The sequence below is a fragment of the Micromys minutus genome (genome assembly GCF_963924665.1).
Source record: "Micromys minutus genome assembly, chromosome: 28".
NCBI classification, from domain to species: Eukaryota; Metazoa; Chordata; class Mammalia; order Rodentia; family Muridae; genus Micromys; species Micromys minutus.
The window spans coordinates 20,205,485-20,226,751 of NC_137963.1; the positions used below are offsets into that span (position 1 = coordinate 20,205,485).

At 42.0% G+C, this 21,267-nt stretch overlaps 1 protein-coding gene across 1 annotated transcript; it reads right to left on the reverse strand.

Annotated features, from left to right (window-relative positions):
• Positions 1–11,267: 11,267 nt before the first annotated feature.
• On the reverse strand, positions 11,268–12,141 carry LOC308438526 (small ribosomal subunit protein eS4-like). Its single transcript, XM_080939956.1, has one exon. It carries the CDS (start codon positions 12,132–12,134, stop codon positions 11,415–11,417), a length of 720 nt encoding a protein of 239 aa, XP_080796082.1. The 5' UTR covers positions 12,135–12,141; the 3' UTR covers positions 11,268–11,414.
• Positions 12,142–21,267: the final 9,126 nt, after the last annotated feature.

Below are 21,267 nucleotides of genomic sequence, written 5' to 3' on the forward strand. Positions count from 1 at the left end.
CAACAGCCAGGTATACCCCACCCCTCAATTACCCAGCAGTGGCCAGGTATGCTCCGCCCCAATGACCTGACACTAAAAAGGAGCTGCTTGACCCCTCCTCTCTCTCTTGGCCTCTCCTGCCCTTGTGCTCTTGCAGCCTTGCTCTCCCCTCCCAGACCATCTACTCACCCCGTTACTTTGCCACCTTCGCTCTCTCTTGTGGAACTTTGCTGACCACCATCTACCCCGACCACACACTGAACCTTGCCCACTGCCTGTCAACATTGGAGACCAAGTTCTTCTATCTCCTCCAGACAACCGGCCCTCATCACTCTCCCCTAAATGGCAGGGCCCTTTTAAAGTGATTCTCGCGACACCTACAGCCGCCAAACTGGAGGGACTCCCTCACTGGGTCCACCTGTCCCATCTCAAACCTTTTGTTCCCCCACCTAAACATTCTTCATACACATCGACCCTAACAGGACCGTGCTCTGTCAAGCTCCAGAGGAAGTCGAGACAACCCACCTTACCCTCGGTTCCAGAAAATGAGACCCCATCCTGCCAGCAACATTCAACACCACTGGATTAGACATGGGCTTCTTATCTTCCCTTTACTGTTTGTCTTTATCCAGGGAAGCCCATATATCTGGAGATTTGAGGTTCAAGAGACTTCTGCAGATAACAAACAGTCCTTCCAAATAGGTTCAGGAAACTGCTCTATGGCCAGATGTCAGGAACCGATTCAAATCGCTGTCGTCCCTGTGTCGGTCATCCCATCCAAGTACTATGATCTCTTTACCTGCTTTCTCTTTGACCAGACAGCAGATGTTTGTAAGAAATGGCCAGATGAATATGGGGGTTGCCCATATTGGTCTTGCCAGATACACATGCTAGGATCACGGCCCCACCACTTCTACCAACAACGTAAGACTCTTTTTCTACATAGAAGATCCATGGGATCCCAGGTGGGAGACTGGAGTTGTTGGTAAGCTCTACCGTAAAAACCAACCAGGGTCCCCAGTGAGTACTATCAAAATTCAGAGAAAATATGTTTCAATTGCCCAACCCCTAGATATAGAAGGGGTAGGAAAAATAATCAAACACTCCTCTGAGGTCCTTACTTCCTTAACATCCCCCCTCATAAATGGCACCAGCTTGTCCTTCCGCCTTTTGCTTCAGACTTTGACATTAGCATACAAGCTCCTTAATATCACCCGACCTGGTCGTTTTAAAGACTGCTGGTTATGTGTTCCCCCTGGAACAAACTCACAATTGCCGCTCACAGCCTCCCCAGTGATGTTGCCCAATAACCTTACCTCACCCTTCATCAGCTGCCCTGACTCTGATGTTGCCATGACCCCTTACCTCTCCTCTATCTCTCTTCTTGGCACGGCAAACTGTTTTAAGGCATCTGGGACACATCCTGTAGGAATGTTAGGCTCCTTAGACTGCAATATGACCACAACCCTTGATACTCCATCTCTGCCACAGTGCCCAGTGATCCAAAATACATCAATCCTCTGTGGCACGCAGGCATATCATCATTTACCTGGCAGCTGGTCAGGAAGCTGCACTTTGGCTCTCCTTTTCCCCGAACTAGGAGTAATCCAGGGAAACGAGCCCCTGCCAATCCCAGTCGTCAATATGATAGCCGCCCGACATAAGAGAGCAGTTCAGGTCGTGCCACTTTTGGTAGCTGCAGGAATAGCAGTAGGAACTAGCACTGGGATAGCAGGAATAACTACTTCCATGACCAAATATAATGAGATCACTTCCACCCTCAACAACAGGTTTCAAGAAGTGTCTGAAACTCTGCTCACCATCCAAAAACAGATTCCCTGGCAGCTGTGGTTCTTCAAAACTGACGGGGGCTGGACCTTCTAACAGCTAAAGAAGGTGGCCTTTGTCTGTTCCTCCAAGAAGAATGCTGCTTCTATGTCAACCAATCCAGGATAGTGAGAGATAAGATCCAAGAGCTACAATCTGACATACAAAATTCCAGGGAACGTGAGACCTCCAGTTTCTGGACCTTCGAAAACCCTATATGGAAGTGGATACTCCCCTTCGTAACCCCTCTTCTAGTCATCTTTCTAGCATTACTATTTGCTCCCTGCCTTATCAATCTTGTCTCTACATTCCTTCAACGACAGATACAAAAAATTTCTAACCAAACCATTAATCAGTTCCTGTTGCAGGACTACAAGCCATTGCCTATAGAAAATCCTGATGTTAACGATTACCAAGTGGAACCCGATGGCGAAAACCAGCTACACCCTTATGACGCCCCAAGACAGCAGGAAGCAGTTTAAGAGACCCGACGCCCCTATTCCCTTTTCACCATCGGCTTCCCTACCCTCCCCTTTTCTCTCTTTTTATATAAGAAAAAGGGAGGAATGTTGGCATTAGGATAGCCCCCTCCCCCAGCAATGGCTCCACCCACAGGTGACAGGAACCTAGCACATCAATTGCCATGGAAACAGCCAAAGCATTCCCAGAAGACATCAGTTCTAAATCCCATCTCCACCTGGGGGCAAGTGACGTCACTACCCCTACAAAAGACCAAAACCCTTCCTCCTCTCCCTCTTTCCTCTTCCTCTCTTCGCCCGGCCTTGACCCCTGCCCTATCCCGTTCTATTAAACCTCTCCACGTGGAACCGTGTTTGGTGTGGTCTGTCTGGGCCTAGGCGAGCAATCTAATTTACAACAGATTTTATAGGTCTAATATCTCACGCAGAAAGGCAGTTTGACTATTTATGTAATCTTGTGTAGAGGGTTTGTGGATTGAGAGTTGGATGTATAAAATGTATGAAAAGCTATCTGGCTGTAGAGTTGTATTTATGTGGGACTTTAGGGTAGAGAAACACCCTGGGACAGAGTCAGAGAACAGGCGGTAGAAAACTGCCAGGGAAGGGAGTTGCGTGGACAAGTTGGGCCTTGGGGGTAGCATGGGGGTGGCTTCAGTCAGGTAGTTTGAGCCAAGCAATGGAGGTGTGCGCAGTCCATAACAGGGTTGGCCCGAAAAGTGAGACCTCAGGGCTGATAAAGAGATAAACCATTTTTTACTTTTTAATATTTACTGCAACAGACAATGAATAAACAAAATAAAAATTGTATAGTGACTAATGCTAGGGAAAAGGATGCCTATAACAGCACGGCAATGACAAAAAGAGATGCGGGCATATTTTAGCCTTACAGTCATGGCAAGTCTTTTCAAAGGGTATTGTTTGATTTGAGACCTTGGACATATATAGAGACCCAGAACTGCAGAGCAGAATTAAGGGTTGAGCATCCTGATAGAAGACATAGCATTGAGGTTGAGCCTGGAAAATAGGGTCTAGAGAAGTGGTTCTCAGCCTTCCTGATGTTGCCACCATTTAACACAGCTCCTCATGTTGTGGTGACCCCCCAACCATATAAGTATTTCATTGTTATCTTTATTGCTGTTGTTTTGCTACTGTTATAAATCCTCATGCAAATATTTGATATGGAGGATAGCTGATATGTGCTCCCCCCATAGGGGTCATGATCCACACAGGTTGAGAACTGCTTATCTACTAGAGGACATCATTCCCTATTCCCCTGAAAGAACAAGAGGAAGTGTCTTGCTCACCTTATTAGTTGATGCCACCTTCTTGGAATGATGATCAGGGTTGCTGTAGAATCTTGGTTATTACATTTAATTGTGTCACCAACAGGGCTTGTTGAAACCAAGATTTCTGGGCCAAACACCCAAATTTATGATCCACTTGTAGTAGTTTTTAGTAAGTTCTTCTTTGATGTTGACGCTGGCTGTTTGGGGACCACAGTTTCAGAACTATTAGAGATATTAGTATTTTTTTCAATGTCCAATTAACTTGCTGGTATCAATAAACAAGACTCATGCTTACTAAGTCATCACTACATCCCAGCCACATCACAGACTTCATTATGGAGTCAATGTGTCACCTGCACTATTTAGGAATTAAAAATAACTTACTGTACAGTGGTGAGGAGAAGCTCATAGAGTTTAAATAATGTGCTGGAGGAATCTGCATTTTTAACTAAAATAACCAATTTCTGTTTGAATATCACTTAGTCTATCTAGCAGGCAGGGGGAAGCTTCATATTTGATAAAAAAAAAAAAAAAAGAAAAAAGAAAAAAGAACCATAACACCAAGAAGGATGCTCAGAACATATAAAATGTAACATAAAAGTGAGACTCAATGTTGCAAATAGCAGAAGTGATTCAAGACCTAGAGTAGAGAGTCCAGCATGGAGAGAGGCATTAAGGAGGCAGAGAACAATGTCCCATTCAGAAGAGGCTGGCTGTTGAGAAAGATAATGACACCCATTCTTAATCTGGGGTATTGTCTGGGAGAGGTGGGGGGAAGAGGCTGTAGAGACTTCTCTGTGCCCTTCCTAGATGCTCCCAAGGGAATTGTGACAACCTTAAAGTGACATGGAGCTTGGCACAACTCCATACATTTTCCTGCATCTCACTCTTTGTTCCTGTCTTCATGCTCCTCCTTCAGATGCATTTGAGACTCATACTACACAACTGCACAGGCAACATGGTTGAAGACATTCTTGCTGAAGTGACTTTGGTGATGTAGCCTTAAATGGCACAGCGAGAGTGCCTGATGAGAAGGGCTAATTTGGTAATCATCAGGGTTCCAAATAAATATAATATTTATGTAGTATAAGAGCTATTTGGTGCCTCCCATGATTTTCTGTTTGTGATGAGGAGAAGCTGAAATGAACTATTATATATCCAGTCATGGAGACGTGTTGGGAAGTGTACATAACCAGTACCAAAGGGTTAGCTGGAATCATTGAAGTGGCATTTGGGGATTAGTTGAAATAAATTAAATGTCCTTCAGACTGTCTATAAAAATATTATTATGTTCAAGAAAAAAAGGCAAGCTTAATTGAGCTTAATTAAAATTAATATGAAAATTTTAAGATGAAAAATAGGATTTGTGAAGTGAGTACATTCCAGATGCTTTTTTGTTTCTAAGTTCCGTGTTTTTATTTGTATTGACTCCATAAAGACTGGGAACTTTAACACGTTAGAAAGTGCATGCATGTCTTCTCAGAGGCAGTTTGATAGCAATGGGTTTATTTCCTTCTAGTGTTGAATTTGGAGATAGTCATTAAGGCATCCACACTTGATTGTGGTGTGTGTGTGTGTGTGTGTGTGTGTGTGTGTGTGTGTGTATGTGTGTTATACACATTTCTATCTAGCAAATGGTATTTTCCTATGAAATGAACTTGTGTCATTTTTTTGGTATGAAGCAAAATGTTTTTATAATTCAGATAATTTTCTTTCATGTGTATGTGTGCATGGTATATACATACACAGTGTGTACATGCATGTGTGTGTGTATGTGCCCACACATGCTTGCATGAATGTGGAGACTACAGGTTGACATTACATTGGCTTTTTTTCTCTAATTACTCTCTATGTTATTTTGAGTCAGGGTTTCTCACTGAACCTGGAGCTCATCACTTGGCTGGGCTGACTGGTCAGTGAGTTCCAGAGATCTGCCAATTTTCCCTCAGATTCTTGCCCACTGCTAGGGTTAAAGATGCTAAGATTATTTGCCTGGCTTTTACATGGAAGTTAAAGATCTGAGTTGAGGTCCCTCTGCTTACATGGCAAGATATTTATCCCTTGAATAATGTCCAAAACTCCTTGGACAATTTTTAAAAGTCTCCCATAACACTGATTAAAGTTCATTTCTAAAAATTGTTGAAGAGAAAGAATACTACTCTAAAATGAAGTAGCAATAGAGGTAGGAAATATTTTTTAAATTTGTTATATTTTGGAGTTGCATAAAGATTTAGAAAGTGATGTATTGTAGAGCCAAAATCACCTCTACTTAGGGTCTTGTTTTCAGAACCTTGAGATCATTGCTATTAAACGTCATAATTTTCTATCTGTGTTGATCCTTGTCTATAGCTGGCATGAACCAAAGGTGATGTGATATTTAGCCAAATTATAGTGAGACCAACTTATCAAGGTTGGCACAAGATTGCATGATTTTCAAAGTAGACATCACTAAGTCCAGGGAACACCGTCAGTGTCTGGTAAAGTAAGCCCCTGCATCTCTTTACTCTAAACCCTGGGGAACAAGACAGCATGGCTGACTAATAGTGGAAGGCACTGTGGAGAGCTGCCTGAGAGTCTATAGGGGAACTTGTGTGAGGTCCAGTGCGGTGTTTTTTGCATTTGCACATTACCAGTGCAACCGCAAAGTACAAGGTGGGAGGACTCTTAGACTAGACTATTGGTGAACTTCTGATAGAAACTAGAAAATGTTTAGCCTCAGATTCCCAACCATGCTGGCTTTCCCTCTACTCTTTGCTCTGTTTGAGTCTATCAGACCCCTGAAAATTTGGAGATTTCCCAAACCACTCCATAAACCAAAAGCTCACCAATTAAGTAGAAGAAGCTGAGGACTGTTTGCTGGAGAGAAACTGGGTCTATTGTCATCAAAGGAAGTGAAACACAGGACAAAGGCAGATGAGATCTTGTAGGATCTGCCATTGCTGATGTAAGTCAGAGATTTTATATTGAACAAGCGAATAGAATGCAGTGCTCTGAAGAATCCACAATGGTTACAAAAGGAGGACGATGAAAACTATTTACCAATTGTGGTGCTATATATTGATTATCAGTCTGACAGAACTTAGAATCACCATGGAGACAGGTCTGAACATGTCGATGAGAGATTTTCTATATTCAGTTAATTGAAGCATGTTAAACACACCTTAAATGTATTGCACACTTTCCCTGGACTAGGGTCCTGATGGAATGCAGGAGAAAGCGAGAGCACTGGTCTTGTCTTGCCTACAGACACAGTGGACCAGCTGCCTCACACTCTGGCCTCTACATCTTGCCTGCCATGCTGGGCTATATTGCTTTTAAGTGTAAACCAAACACACCCTTCATTCCTTAAGTTATTGTGATCATGTATTTTGTTGCAGCAGTGAGGAAAGTGACTTATATGCAAACTAAAAACTAAAAACAGAAACAAAACCAGAAAACACACAATCCCCACAATACTCCCAGCTCAGTCTTAGAAACAACCTTAGAGGTAGTTAATCCAAGCCAAGAGGTTGAATATGAATGAAGAACAGGCAGCCCACCATGTATACTGCAGGCTGCACCTGGCATGTGTGTGTGACTTAGGTGGGAGAAATGTTTGCATGCAGGCCTCCAGCTGGAAGAAAAAGGACCAAAGACTGATTTATTTGATGCTGCGATTGACCATTTTTAGATATGTATAGAGAAAGCTGGTATCAAATTAAAAAAAATCCTTAACATTTTCTTAATATTTAATTTATTCCACAGGTATCATCTACTCACATAAATTTGTCTATCTATCTATCTATCTATCTATCTATCTATCTATCTATCTATCTATCATCTATCTATCATCTATCTATCTATCTGTCTATCTATCTATCTATCTATCTATCTATCTATCTATCTATCTATCTATCATCAATCTATCTATCTACCCAGCCATTTACCTACCTTGTTTTATTTATTTGGGATTTGGTTTAAAAAGGGAGCACATGTTGTCTTCTGTTTTTAATAAGTTATATTAATTGGACTGAATTTATATTCCTGGCTAAAATAATTCAGAAACCAAAACCCAAGATAAAATGGGAATGTAGTAATGAATATTAGACTATGAGAGATGCTTAAAACATGAGAAGCAAATGAACCAAGCCCTATGATTATCCAAGTATGTACCTGGAGAAGTTTCTAGGAGGGAGACAGTAGTGGGGAATAGATCTCCGAGGATGCCATGGTTTGTTATTGAATTATTATGATTCTAAGAGAATCCAGACTGCACACAGAAACAGAAGAGGTATGTGTGGGATTCCCACACTTTCTGTGAGAGGTAAGTTCTGGGGAAGGGGAGCACTAGTGTTGACAGAGAGACAGAGAAAAGGAGGCAGGCCTTGGAAAGATCAAAGCTGTAGTAAGGGAGAAGTGTATTTAGTACCAGAGCACCAGTGTGGCTTGGCCAATGAATTGTTTACTGCTTGTTTTGTGGTATTTATATTCCAGGATATAATACATTCAGCACAGTTCACTTTACAGGATGGGGTCATTTTCCTTGAGTTTCTCTTTGTTGCAAATCCTCCAGGAATAAAAACCTCCTTCACTGACTTGCAAGGAAGGAGTCTGAACTGATTGTAACCCAGTGGCTTCATAGCACTTGCGTAAAACACCCTTTCCAAAAGAGGCCGCTAAGGGGGGGGGGGGCTACTCATTCAAGATGAGTACGGCTTATGGATGCTCACCGCCTGTTCAACCTTGAGAATTAAGATATTGTGAGATCAAAGGGAAAATGTAAAAAGAGAAGTAAAGCATTAAACATAGCCTATGGATATATTTCTCTCTCTCTCTCTCTCTCTCTCTCTCTCTCTCTCTCTCTCTCTCTCTCTCTGTGTGTGTGTGTGTGTGTGTACATATGTGTAATCTTTCCTAAAATGAACCCAAAATGCAGGAAGCATTCATATCAGGGATTTACTTGAACTTAATATTAATTTTGAATAATATGCATTATGACATATATCTGTAATGAGGCTAATTAAAAACATCTTTATATTATATTTTAAGTTATTTTATTCCTCCCTGTCTCCACTTGTGTTCCTGATGCATAGGTAGAGGTCAGAGGACAACTCGTGGGAGTTGGTTTGCTCCTTTCATCACGTAGGTCTAGGGGATTGAACTCAGGTCAACAGGCATGGCATGAAGCACCTTTGTCTATGGAATTATCTCACCTATCCTTTATTTTTGTTTTCAAAGTAAACAACGTGAGTTACTCAAAAAGCACTTTAAGTAATGTGAACTTAATCCCTCCTGGCTGTACACTAGGAAGATGGAAAGATGAGTTGATCGACTGAGAGTTTTTATGGTCTGGGATGGTGGGACGGGGTGGAAGGGCAGGCAGAAACAGGCTTGAGGGAGAGTAATAGCAAGTCATGTACCTACATACAGAGCATGGCCATTGGTACCAGAATTGTTTCTTGTAGGTTCCATAAGTGAGGCAAGGGAAACAAAGGTGACCCACAGATTTGGGGATAGGTAAAAAGAATTTACAAATCACAAATGAAGCCTACAGGAACATGAAGCATCCCACACCTGGAAACTTCTTTCTGCTTTGATTCAGAAGCAAAATGAAACTATAAGATGCAGAACATACATAATTGGAGACACCCCATAGTCAGAAAGATTAAGAAAAATAACAGCATTATCATGTTGTCTTCTGTGAGAATATAGAGGGCCATACCTGAGTGAAAGGTCACGTTCCTGAGGTTGTATGTCAGGCCAACGCCCTGGATTCCCATCAAGTTTGGTCCTGTGGTACTAAAAGTTCACTTTCAAGTTGGTGTTGAGTCACCATTGTGATGAATTGTCGTTCAACAATGGTGGCATTTTTGGGTCTTAGAATCAGAAGCAAGTGTGAACTCGTATTTGTGAGATTTAAGAAGACACAATGATTGAGGAATGTAGAGGGTGAGGGGGGGTTGGCCAGGGACTTGACCAGTGGTGTGGAAGAGTGTTATGACAAGGTTTTCTGAAAGCACTGAGCAGCCATGAGACAGGACCAGAAATAGGTTAATAAGATCTTATTAAGAAAATTATTATGAAAAACCATCTAAGTCATAATACAGCCTTGCAGAAAGCATCGGCTTTATGATTTACTAATCTAGCTACTAACTATTCAGAGAAAAGCTGTTTGTTTTTCCTGACTGACATGGTAAAGGGGCAGAACTTTGAGTCACTAGGGGTTTGGTTGTTACACTAGAAAAACCAGAATGGGTTTTAGGTGCAGAATTTTTTAGGATTAACATAGTCCCTTCTGACATACCACCATATGTCTCTTGAACACACACCATTTTCTTTCCCTACATACATGAAGCGTGGGAATGTGAGGGGAACCCTGCAGGTGTTCAGGCAGGGAAGCAAGCTAGAAAGAGATGAGAAAGAAAACTTTATTCAGATCTACTTCATCAAGATGAATCAAGTGTTCGGACGAGTCTGATATCAGGCGGTTTACTCCCAAGACCTTTAAATTCAATATAACTTTGATAAGTTTTCTGGTATAACACATTCTCTGGTGCACAAGGAAGCACCATCACATCAAAACTCAACTCGGGTCACAGGGTCACAAGTTTTCTCTTCCAAGAAAATGGGTTCTAGAGAAGGGTACCTGTACTAGCTTAAGGGCATATAAAAGGCTCTGGTTTGGTCTAGGTCATACAGTTAGCTCAGAGGTCATTTGGGCTATTAGCTGTCTCTGTCCTCATTATGGGATCTTGGGGAGCATCTGGCTATACAGATAATGTAAAGGTCATTTAGATGACTAGCCATCTCCAGGCCTGGTTGTATGAGTTTATTATGGCCTGGCCCAACAGGTAACACAGATCACAATTGATTACTCTCCATTTCCAGATTTCTGGGAAAAGAGAACATCCTTACCATTGAAAGAGCAATACCAGCTGCTTAATATATCGAGTATCCTTGGAGATCTGTGGGACCAAAGACCTTCATGCTTCCCACAGGAATGTCTACTGGGATAGCAGTTCCCCAGGGGCACTGGGAGTTAGTATCGAACAACATTTCCATTATTTGTAGTTGGTTCTTGTTTTTAGGCTCTAAGATGCCTAGATGGGAGAATGTAGGGGAGACAGAAGGACCCTCCTTCTCTTCCTTTTAAGGACGATTTCTTGAATACTATATCATGCTTATATCTCATCTATTAGCATGGTCATAGGCCAGCCACAGACCATACACCTTTGGGAGAGGCTGGAAAGTCTTTTACCTGGGCTCCTGGTTACTCTGAATACATTTGGAAATTTGGGGCTTTGTTACTAAGGAGAGAGAAGTCTGTATGTTTTGCTAAGGACCCTACAATGATTATGAAAAGAGACAAGAAAAATGTATCCAAAGCAGTAAAAACTAGTTACTGTTCATTCAGTCTTCAGCCTCATCCATCCATCCATCCATCCATCCATCCATCCATCCATCCATCCATTCATTCATTCATTCACCAAGCACTGAATGATGTGCTGCTTTGGGGACAAATGGAAGGTTCCTACAGGCTTCATTTGTTTAAGACAGAGCCATGTTCTTTAATTAGAACAATGTTTAGAAGTATTTGGTGGGAGGTAGGCCTGTTATGCTGACAGAAGTTGTAAGTTACTCTTTTGAAATGAGCTGGCCAAGTCATGCATGTTTTTGTTTTTTTGTTTTTTTTTTTTTTTTTCACCATGCTGTTTAATCTAGCATGTTGCCTGGAAAGCCTTCTATTAGCCAGAGTACAAATACTCCTCCAGCGTGTCTCCTAGAGACCATTTCACCCACTGCTCTGTTTGGCTGCTAGTCTCTTGTCTCTCTCTTCAGCAATGGTGAGGCGGATTCCTTTTCCTCAAGGAAGAGAGATCCATGGCTTGTTGCCCTTGCCAATAACAAAAATGTTGGACAGCCGAGTGGCAAAGCTGTTGCCATTGGCATCTTTCACATGAACCACATCAAAAGAGCCGGGATGTCTCTCTCTATTGGTGATTACACCAATTCTTCCCAAGTTAGCACCTCCAGTCACCATACACAGGTTTCCTGTGTCAAACTTGATGAAGTCAGTTATTTTGCCTGTCTCCAAATCAATCTGAATGGTGTCATTCACCTTGATGAGGGGATCAGGGTATCGAATAGTACGAGCATCATGGGTCACCAGATGTGGGATTCCTTTTGTGCCCACAAAGATCTTTCTCACTTTGCACAGCTTGTACTTGGCCTCCTCAGGTGTAATGCGATGAACAGCAAAGCGACCCTTGGTGTCATAGATCAGACGGAAGTTCTCTCCAGTTTTGTCAATGCTGATGACATCCATAAACCCAGCAGGGTAGGTTATGTCGGTCCTGACTTTCCCATCAATCTTAATGAATCGCTGCATGCAAATCTTTTTTACTTCATCTCCAGTCAGGGCATATTTAAGTCTATTCCTTAGGAAAATGATCAGAGGCAGGCATTCCCTCAGCTTGTGAGGACCAGTGGATGGACGAGGAGCAAACATGCCAGTCAACTTATCCAGCATCCAATGCTTTGGAGCAGCTACGTGCTTCAGATGTTTCTTGGGACCACGAGCCATGGCTGCGCTGGGAACGGAAAGAGTGTTTTTGTTTTTAATCTGAACAAATAGAATGACTGGTAAGGTCAAAACTTTCTACAGAAAACTGTTGAAGCAGAGAGACATGGCTGATTTCTTACTCTCAGTGAATGAGAAGGAAGCTCAGGAGTACTGAGCATAGTACAGAGGTCCTGATGTTAATGTAGGAAAGGTGGTGATGACGTATTAAAGTCTGCCTCAGTCACTCAAGTAATATTGTCAAGAGTAGGAGGCTTTTGGTGATATGAAGTCTGAGGATGTGCTCTTCTTCCATGAAGACGATGAAGTCATTCTCCCTGTGACACTTGGCCCACTTTATAAAGCTACACAATTATTTGTATTTTCAGACCAGATTGGGTAGTATGGCAGAATACCAATGGTGTACTTAATCTACATTAAAGGAGTTTGTGCACCTGCTAGGGACTGTGGTACCTTTCTCTTGGTAGTTATTTGCCTTTCCAAGGTGTTCTATAACCCCACTAGCATGTGAGAATCAATATTCAGAACAGAATAATGCACAGAGAAGGGTCTCATTAGAAGCATGAGGCTGTGGTGACAAAGGTTGTTGGGTTTTATGACTATCTTTAGGGAGAGCACAGCACACAAAAGCAGGATTACTTAACATTTTTCTCTCTATATATATTTTATGGAAAAAACCCTTGAAACCTACAGTAGGGTCAAATAGTAATCTGGTCCTTTCAGGGAAGGTTGCACAGGAACCCGATTCTTAACCATCACAGCAAAACAATTCAGAGTTTGGAGATAATTTAGTGAATAATTAATGAGTAAAGATGTTTGTCTCCAAATCCCCCCAAAAAAAGCATGTGGTGGACAGAGGGAACCAACTCACACAAATAGTTTTGTGACTCATGTACCACTCCCAGACTAATTAATTAATTAGGTAAACACATGTAAGGAAATTAATTAGTGTTTAACCTTAAAGGGTTGTCATAATGACTGAGGAAGAGTTTATTGCTACAAAGGACTTCAGACGGTAAAGTATGTCACATAGAAAATAGCACTTAATAAGGACAAATTTTTATTAGGAAGAAAGATAACTCATGGCTCTGTGAGACTAGGATTACATTATTCTGCCACATTTTGTCACTTCTAGAAGTTGGCAGAACCTGAGTATCTTATGGTTTATTGAATTATTTTATGTATGATATATATATATATTTTTATACAACACCCTATGAGCATAGGAACTATTAGCTTTTGCTTAAGATAAAGATCTTAAAGGTTGGAAAGGCAAGTGGTCTGTTTACTAGCACCTCTCTAGCATGGGGATGACAACTGAATGAAGTTGCCAGAATTCAAAACTAGGTTGGCAGACACCAGCCCACTAATTCCTATGACTCTCTAGAAGGAAAGATGGGGTATCAGCTCACCAGTTAGGAAGGCACTGGGAGCAAAGGGTGCTTCTCATCTTTACGGTCCCTGGATCCCAGAGACCAGCACCAAATCTCATGCTCAGAGTGATATGTGTGGCCTGCTGGTCAGCCACAGCATGGTGCCTGAATGCAGATCCGAGCACTGTTTAATTTCTTCTCTTCCCGGACGTCAATGGATAGAGTTTCCTTTGTATTTCTTTGGCCCTTGTCTAGGAAACTGCTCTTGCTATGATTTCACTCATCCTTAGCAGAACAAGGGCTGGAGAAGGCGAAAACCAAATTGTTAATGACAGGAGTCTCCAGTGATGCGGAAACCCCAGTTCTCTGCCAGTCAGGACCTCAGACAAGGGCCTGGAGGAGCAGGATGGGTGGGTTTAGCTCAGTCTCCTGTGATGGAGACAAACTGGGAGGCAAGATAGTATGGAGAGTATTTGGAGGAAAATGAGACTCTAAATTTCAAACTAAACCTTTAGACACCTGCTAGATAAATAGAGCACAGAAGGCAAGTGACTTAGATCGGATCCAAAAGGAGGGCCAAACTCAATGGCTTAAGTTGGTTCTGAGAAATGTAGGCAAGGACACCGGGCTTTAGCCACAACAGGCCAAACTAAACTAAAGCTGGTAGGTAGCAAGACAAAACAAGGGACCCAGGTTCCTCTCCCAGGTCTCTCCTTTTAAGATTTATTTACTGGTGACAGAGGAACGTGAAAGGATGAAGTCCCCAGGATGACTGATCGTTATGTTTCTGGCTCTGATGCTATGAAGACAGAAGGACAAACTGGGTGCTGTTCAATGTGCTTATGCGTGGCCAAACCCACCATTTCTGGCCCCAGTGCTGATGCTGGCTGTAGTGGGCTGAGGGGTAGGTGGACTAAGGTGACTCACTCCAGGTGACAACTCCTGTACGGTTTGGTCAATGATGTACAGTTGGAACTGAAAGGGAAAAGGAAGAGTTGTTTTGGGGGGGGGGGTGGTGTGAAAAAAGTAGCTTAGAAGAGAGAAGCACTTGCTATGCAAGCTCGCAGACCGGAGCTGAATCCCGGCACCCATGTTAAAGAAAAACTAGTGGGGGTGAGGAGGGTAGGCGAAGACAGGAGGAGTCCAGGGAAATGCTGGCCAGGCAGTTGAGCTGCTTTGGTAAGCTCTGTTTAAGACCATGTTTCAAAAATACATTTAGAACAATTGAGGAAAACATTGGCTTCAACCACTGATGTTCACCCATATGTATGCATTTTATGCACGCACGCCCTCACGCCCTCACGCATGCACGCACACACGCACATACGCACGCACGCACGCACGCACGCACGCACGCACGCACGCACGCACGCACGCATGGACAAGATCTTTGTGTCTTGAGCTGGCTTGCAGGCCAGGGAGAGGAAGCCTTGCGTGAAAGTAACTGGTAGAAAGCATGAAAGGGCATGGCCCATGCAGTACAGAAGGGCAGGGAGTTGCAGGAAGCTGTTCATAGGAGAACGAGTTAGATGAGCGCTGTGATAGGACATTCAGCGTGGGGTGAAAATTAGTATGTGAGCACCGATGTGTATAAGTTTATTGGGGAGGAACCCATGTTGAAAGATTCTCATCACATTCTCTGTGAAATAGGAAACACTCAGTGATAAATTGGGTTGGACTTTAACAACCTTTGCGTGGCTCATAAGGGAGCAGAGACCAGGCAAGGCTGCCACGTAAGAACATGTAGTTAAGGGAATGGTATACAGGTTAGACAAATTACCCCTGTCTTTTGGAACTGGAGCGTGCACGGAAGGGGCAGTGCCTTGCTGTGCTAATTGTTTCTTCTCATTTGGGAGCAGAAGCTGGTGGTTGATCTTCAGCCAGGACGCTGACGGATGTGTGTACACATAATCGATGTTCCTGCGTGCTCGGTAAACGTACCAGAACACTGCCTCCCGCCAGATCGTTTCCATTCCTCCATCCATCTTGGGCTTCCCATTGCTGTAGAGTATTGTGGTGAATTCCAACTCCCCTCCACCCTCTGCTGAGGAGCAGTGGCTTTGGAGATGGAGCATAAAAGTGATTGTGACAGAGCCAGGGAACGGCATCTTCTTGGAAAGGATGAGGCCGACTAAGCTGGAGTGCCCACGCTGTAATCTCCATTTTGCCTGACTCTGAGAAAGTACACACTCCAACCTCCTGCCCCTAGTTTCCTGTGTTGGGCTTTTCTACTCTGCTGTGCCATGAGTTTGGTCACATATCACAAGATGTCCAGTCCAATTTAAAGTGTGCTCTGTGGAAGCTTATAAACATGGGTATTTGCATTAAAAATGTTTCTATTTAGTGTCCCAGTGCCTTGGTTTAAGCCCAGTAGAAACATGGACTTCTTGGGCTTTGGATGGTCCCTCATGTATCTGGGAGGGAGATGGAAATTCCTTCTTTAGTTACAAAGCTTCATTGAAAGAATTACCCAAGCCCATCAATGTTTAGATGACAAATGGTGTGTTATTAATGGGGAGACCACCATGTCCTCCCCTCCAACTGACTGCCAGGCATTGGACCATTTCTTGACTTTCACAGTCACATTTCCTGTTTACAGAAACCCTCTAAGGCTGGCACAATTATTCACGTGTTACCGGTGGTGAGGGTTATGCACATCTTTGTTCCGTTTTTCTTGGGCCAATCCTGGGCCACACTGATTATCTTAGAGTAATCATTAATAAGCTCAGTGCTCTCTTTCAAAGGTTTGGCTACAGATTATGTGGTCATATTTTGTGAGGATGATGACTTGAGGCTGGATACAACCCCTTTTTTTTTCTTTCTCTGTCAGGTCAGACCTTGTCTTTCCTTTCTCTGCAGTTGTGGGTAAGAAGACTTTGCTTGGTGTGTGCCTGTGTGTGTGTGTGTGTGTGTGTGTGTGTGTGTGTGTGTGTGTGTGTGTACAGTCTCTTAGCAACAGGATTGTACTTTTATGCCTCAAAATCAAGTGAAAGACTCCCAAGTAATTTTCCGAGTCCTCGCCAGAGTTCCCTTCAGGACAAGTTCACCTGATAATAAAGGCCCAGAGATGAAGCTGCAGGAGACAGCCATCAGTTATGACATAAACTGCCAGCTCCATTCATTAGCTTCATGTAGTCATTTATGGAGCCCTTGCAGTCTATTCACCAGCCTTTATAAGGCCCACAGAGGGGCAGAGAGGCCAGAAGAAGAAGCATTCAGGTTCAGCAACCAGCACACTTGCAGTCTTAAGGGCAGACACAGGGACCAGGATGCAAGACTGAAGGACAGAGAACAGACTGTCCGTCTGGATTCCTGGGGGTAAAGGCTACTTACTTGGAAAAGGAGGTAGTTCTAAGTTAACTTTGAAGATATGGTAAGATGTGAACCCACATAAAGAAAGTTTTCAGGCTGATGAGTCACCTTAAAAGAGAGAGGATAACTTAGAGTTAAGAATAGTTTAGTTTTAATAGTATAGAGATTATATTAAAAGGTATGTGTGTGTATGCATGAGTGTGTGTGTGTGTGTGTGTGTGTGTGTGTGTGTGTTCTTACAAAGTGAGAACATTTAACTTGGTTTATAGTATGAACGGAAATCATTCCAATCATAATCATTTTGCTGAATAGATATTTAAGACAGGTCATTTTTTTTTTCTTCTCAGATCATGCTTTATTGTGGGAGCCTCTTGATTGAAGGGGAGAGAGGCAGTGAGGGGCCAGGTCATTTTATCTATCTATCTATCTATGTATCTATCTATCTATCGATCCATCCATCCCTCCATCCATCCATCCATCTATCTATCTATCTATCTATCTATCTATCTATCTATCTATCTATCTATCAATCATGTATCTGTCTTTAATTTGTAATGATAATTTGCAAGCAGGTATATCAAATTTGATTACCAAATAGAGATAGTGTGAGATGAAAAAGGCAGAAGTGTGTATTTGTATGTGTGTGTGTTGTCTACATAAGAAAGCCTGCCTTCAGAAAAAAAGTAACAAAATGAATCCCAGATTTAACATTTTTTTCAGGGAAAAACAGTGTTTGTTTATGTACACACGGATTGTGTCAAGTTGGGTATGGTTTAGTGACCCAGGAAATGCCACGGTTCTGTATATGAGGATCCTCCTCAATTTAGGCTTGAGTGGGAAGTGACTTTTTGTGCCCAAGGGAGTTAGCATTTATCCCACATGTCAGTTATCTATAGAACAGGCTAGAGAGACAGCAGCCTCTAAGGGAGCATAGAAAACACAGAATTCTCAGGCTAGAGAGACAGCAGCCTCTAAGGGAGCATAGAAAACACAGAATTCTCAGGCTAGAGAGACAGCAGCCTCTAAGGGAGCATAGAAAACACAGAATTCTCAGGCTAGAGAGACAGCAGCCTCTAAGGGAGCATAGAAAACACAGAATTCTCAGGCTAGAGAGACAGCAATGGTTCCAAACAACAATCCTGATTAATAAGCAAACAAATGGCTCTTAAATGTTTTGAAAACCAACTTCATGAAATTTGCAGGCAAATGCATGGATCTAGAAAATACCATCCTGAGTATGGTAACTCACTCACAAAAGAACACACGTGGTATGTATTCACTGGTAAGTGGCTATTAGGCAAAGGGCTTACAATACCCATGATACACCTCACAGACCACATGAAGCTCAGGAGAAAGGACGACCAAAGAGTGGATGCTTCAGTCCTACTTAGAAGGGAGAACAAAATAATCAAGGGAAGAAGAGGATGGGGGGGGGGCTTGGAAAGAAGAGAAAAAGGGGTGGGGAAAAGGAGGAGGGCAGAATCAGATATGGGAGAAGATGGAGTTGCACAGGTGTCAGGAGATTGAACAGAGAGAGGGGTGCAACAATAGGGCATGGTAAACTGAAGGTAGCAACCAGAAAGTCCCAGATGCCAGGAAAGCAAGCGCTTCCCAGGACCCTGTGGGGATGACATTAGCCGAAATATCCCACAAGGGTGAGGGAGAACCTGTTGAGACCATATCCAGAAGTTAGGCAGGGCCCCGTGTTGAGGGATGGGGCCACCCACCCATCTCCAAAATTTTAACCAGGAATTGTTCCTGTCTAAAGGAAATATAGGACAAAGAGTGGAGCAGAGACAGAAGGAAAGGCCATCTAGAGACTCACCAGTCTAGATACTATTGCTGCTGCCAAGAAGTGCTTGCTGATAGGAGCCTCACACAGCTATCTCCTGACAGGCTCTGCCAGATCCTGATTAATACAGGTGCGAATGCTTGAGAACAATCATTGGACTGATCACAGGGACCCCAGTGGAGGAGTTAAGGGAAGGATTGAAGGAGCTGAAGGGGCCTTATATGGTATCAATGGTCCTATGAGTGTGTGGGTGGGGGAGCATCCTCATAGTAGCAGGGTAATGGACGATGAATAGGGGATTTACAGGGGGAAACAGGGAAAGGGGATAAAATTAAAATGTAAATAAATAAAACATCCAGTTAAAAATTTTATTCAAGGAAGGCTTTCATGGCTAGAAATTTTAGATGTGGCTAGATTATCTCTCTATTCAACACATTATTTATAATATTAGAGCAAAAATATTTCTAAAAGAACATTGTATTGATAAAATTGATTTCCATAGTCCAAAATAATATAACTTATTAAAATATTTTAAAAAAGTGTTTTGAAAACATCAGCAAAATTTCATCATGATAACTTGATATATGCATTTGATTTGTCAAAAGTCAAAAAATCAGCATATAATCTCTCCCCTCCAGTCCCTATCCCCTCTTACATAGTTCCCTCCTTCCATCAACCTCTGATTCCTATTTTGTTTCCCCTTCTGGGAAAGGTTTCAATCATTCTCCCTTGGGCCCTCCTTGTTATTTAGCTTCTTTGGGTCTGTTGATTATAGCATGGTTTTCCTGTACTTTCTGGCTAATATCCACTTTTAAGTGAGCACATACTATGCATTTTTTTGAGGGGTGGTTATTTCACTCATGATGATATTTTCTAGTTCTATCTATTTGCCTGTGAAATTCATAATGCCCTTGTTTTAATGGCTGAGTAGTATTTCACTGTGTAGACGTAACACATTTTCTGTATTCATTCTTTAGTTGAGGGACATCTGTGTTGTTTCCAGTTTCTGGCTATTACGAATAAAGCTGGCATAAACATAGTTGAGCCAGTGTCCTTGGGGGGTGGTGGAGCATCTTTTGGATATATGCTCAGGAGTGGTATAGCTGGGTGTTGAGGTAGCACTATTCCCAATTTTCTGAGACACTGCCAAATTGATATCCACAGTGTCTGTACAAGTTTACACTCTCACCAGCAGTGGAGGAGTGGTTTCCTTGCTCCAGAGCTTCACTGTCATGTGCTGTCCTGAGTTTTTTAATCTTAGCCATTCTGATGGGTGTTAGGTGGAATCTCAGAGTCGTTTTGATTTGCATTTTCCTGAGACAAAGGACATTGAACATTTCTTTAGGCACTTCTTGGCCATTTGATAATCCTTTGATGAGAATTCTGTTTGTCTCTGTATCCTATTTTTAAATTGGATTTCTTGGATTATTTTTGTCTAATTTCTCAAGTTCTTTATATATTTTGGGTGTTGTACCTCTGGCAGATGTAGGATTAGTGAAGAGCTTTTTCCAATCTGTAGGCTGTTGTTTTGTCCTAATGACAGTATCCTTTCACTTACAGAAACTTTTTAGTAAGGTTCTCTTTATTAATTCTTGACCTTAGTTCCTGAGCTGTTGGTGTTCTGTTCAGGAAGTTGTCTTAAGACAGTATTCAAGGCTGTTCCCCACATTCTGTTCTATTAGATTTAGTGTATTTGGTTTAACATTGAAGTTTTAGATTCATCCAGACTTTTGTGTAGTTTGAAAATTATGGATCTATTTGCATTAATCTACATGCAGACATCAAGTTAAACCAGCTCTATTTATTGAAGATGCCTTTCTTTTTCCATTGTATGGTTTTGGCTTCTTTGTCAAAAATCAAGTGTATGTACGTATGTGGGTTTATTTCTGGGTCTTCAGTTTGATTCCATTGATCTACCCATTTGTTTCTATACCAATACCATGCAGGTTTTTTTTTATTGCTTTGTAATACAATTTGAAGTCAGGGATAGTGATACTTCCAGAAGTTCTTTAATTGTTCAGGCTCATTTTAGATATCCTGGGCTTTTGGTTTTTCCACATAAAGTTGAAAATTGTTCTTTCAAGATCTGTGAAAAATCATGTTGGCATTTTGATGGGGATTGAGTTAAATCCGTTGAGTGTTTTTGGTAGAATGCTCATCTTTACTATGTTAATCTTACCGATCCCCGAACAAGGGAGAATCTCCATTTTCTCATATCTTCCTTAATTTCTTTCTTTCTTCAAAGACTTGAAGTTGTTGTCATAAAAGTCTTTCATTTGCTTGGTTAGAGTTATACCATGTTATTTTATTTGTGGCTACTGTAAAGGGTATTGCTTCCCTAACTTCTTTCTCAGTCTATCACTTGCATATAGAAGAGCTAACTAAATTCTTTGCGTTTTGTATCCAGCCACTTTACTAAAGCTATAGGAGTTCCTGGTAGAGTTGTTGGTGTCACTTGTGTACCCTAGCATGTTATCTGTGAATAGCAACACTTTGATTTGTTCTTTTCCAATTTGTATCTCCTTGATCTCCTTTAGTTGCTTTTTTAGCTCTAGCTAGAACTTCAAGTACTATATGTTGAAGAGATATGGGGAGAGTAGACAGCTTTGACTTGTTCCCAGTTTGAGTAGAAATGCTTTAAATTTTTCTCCATTTAATT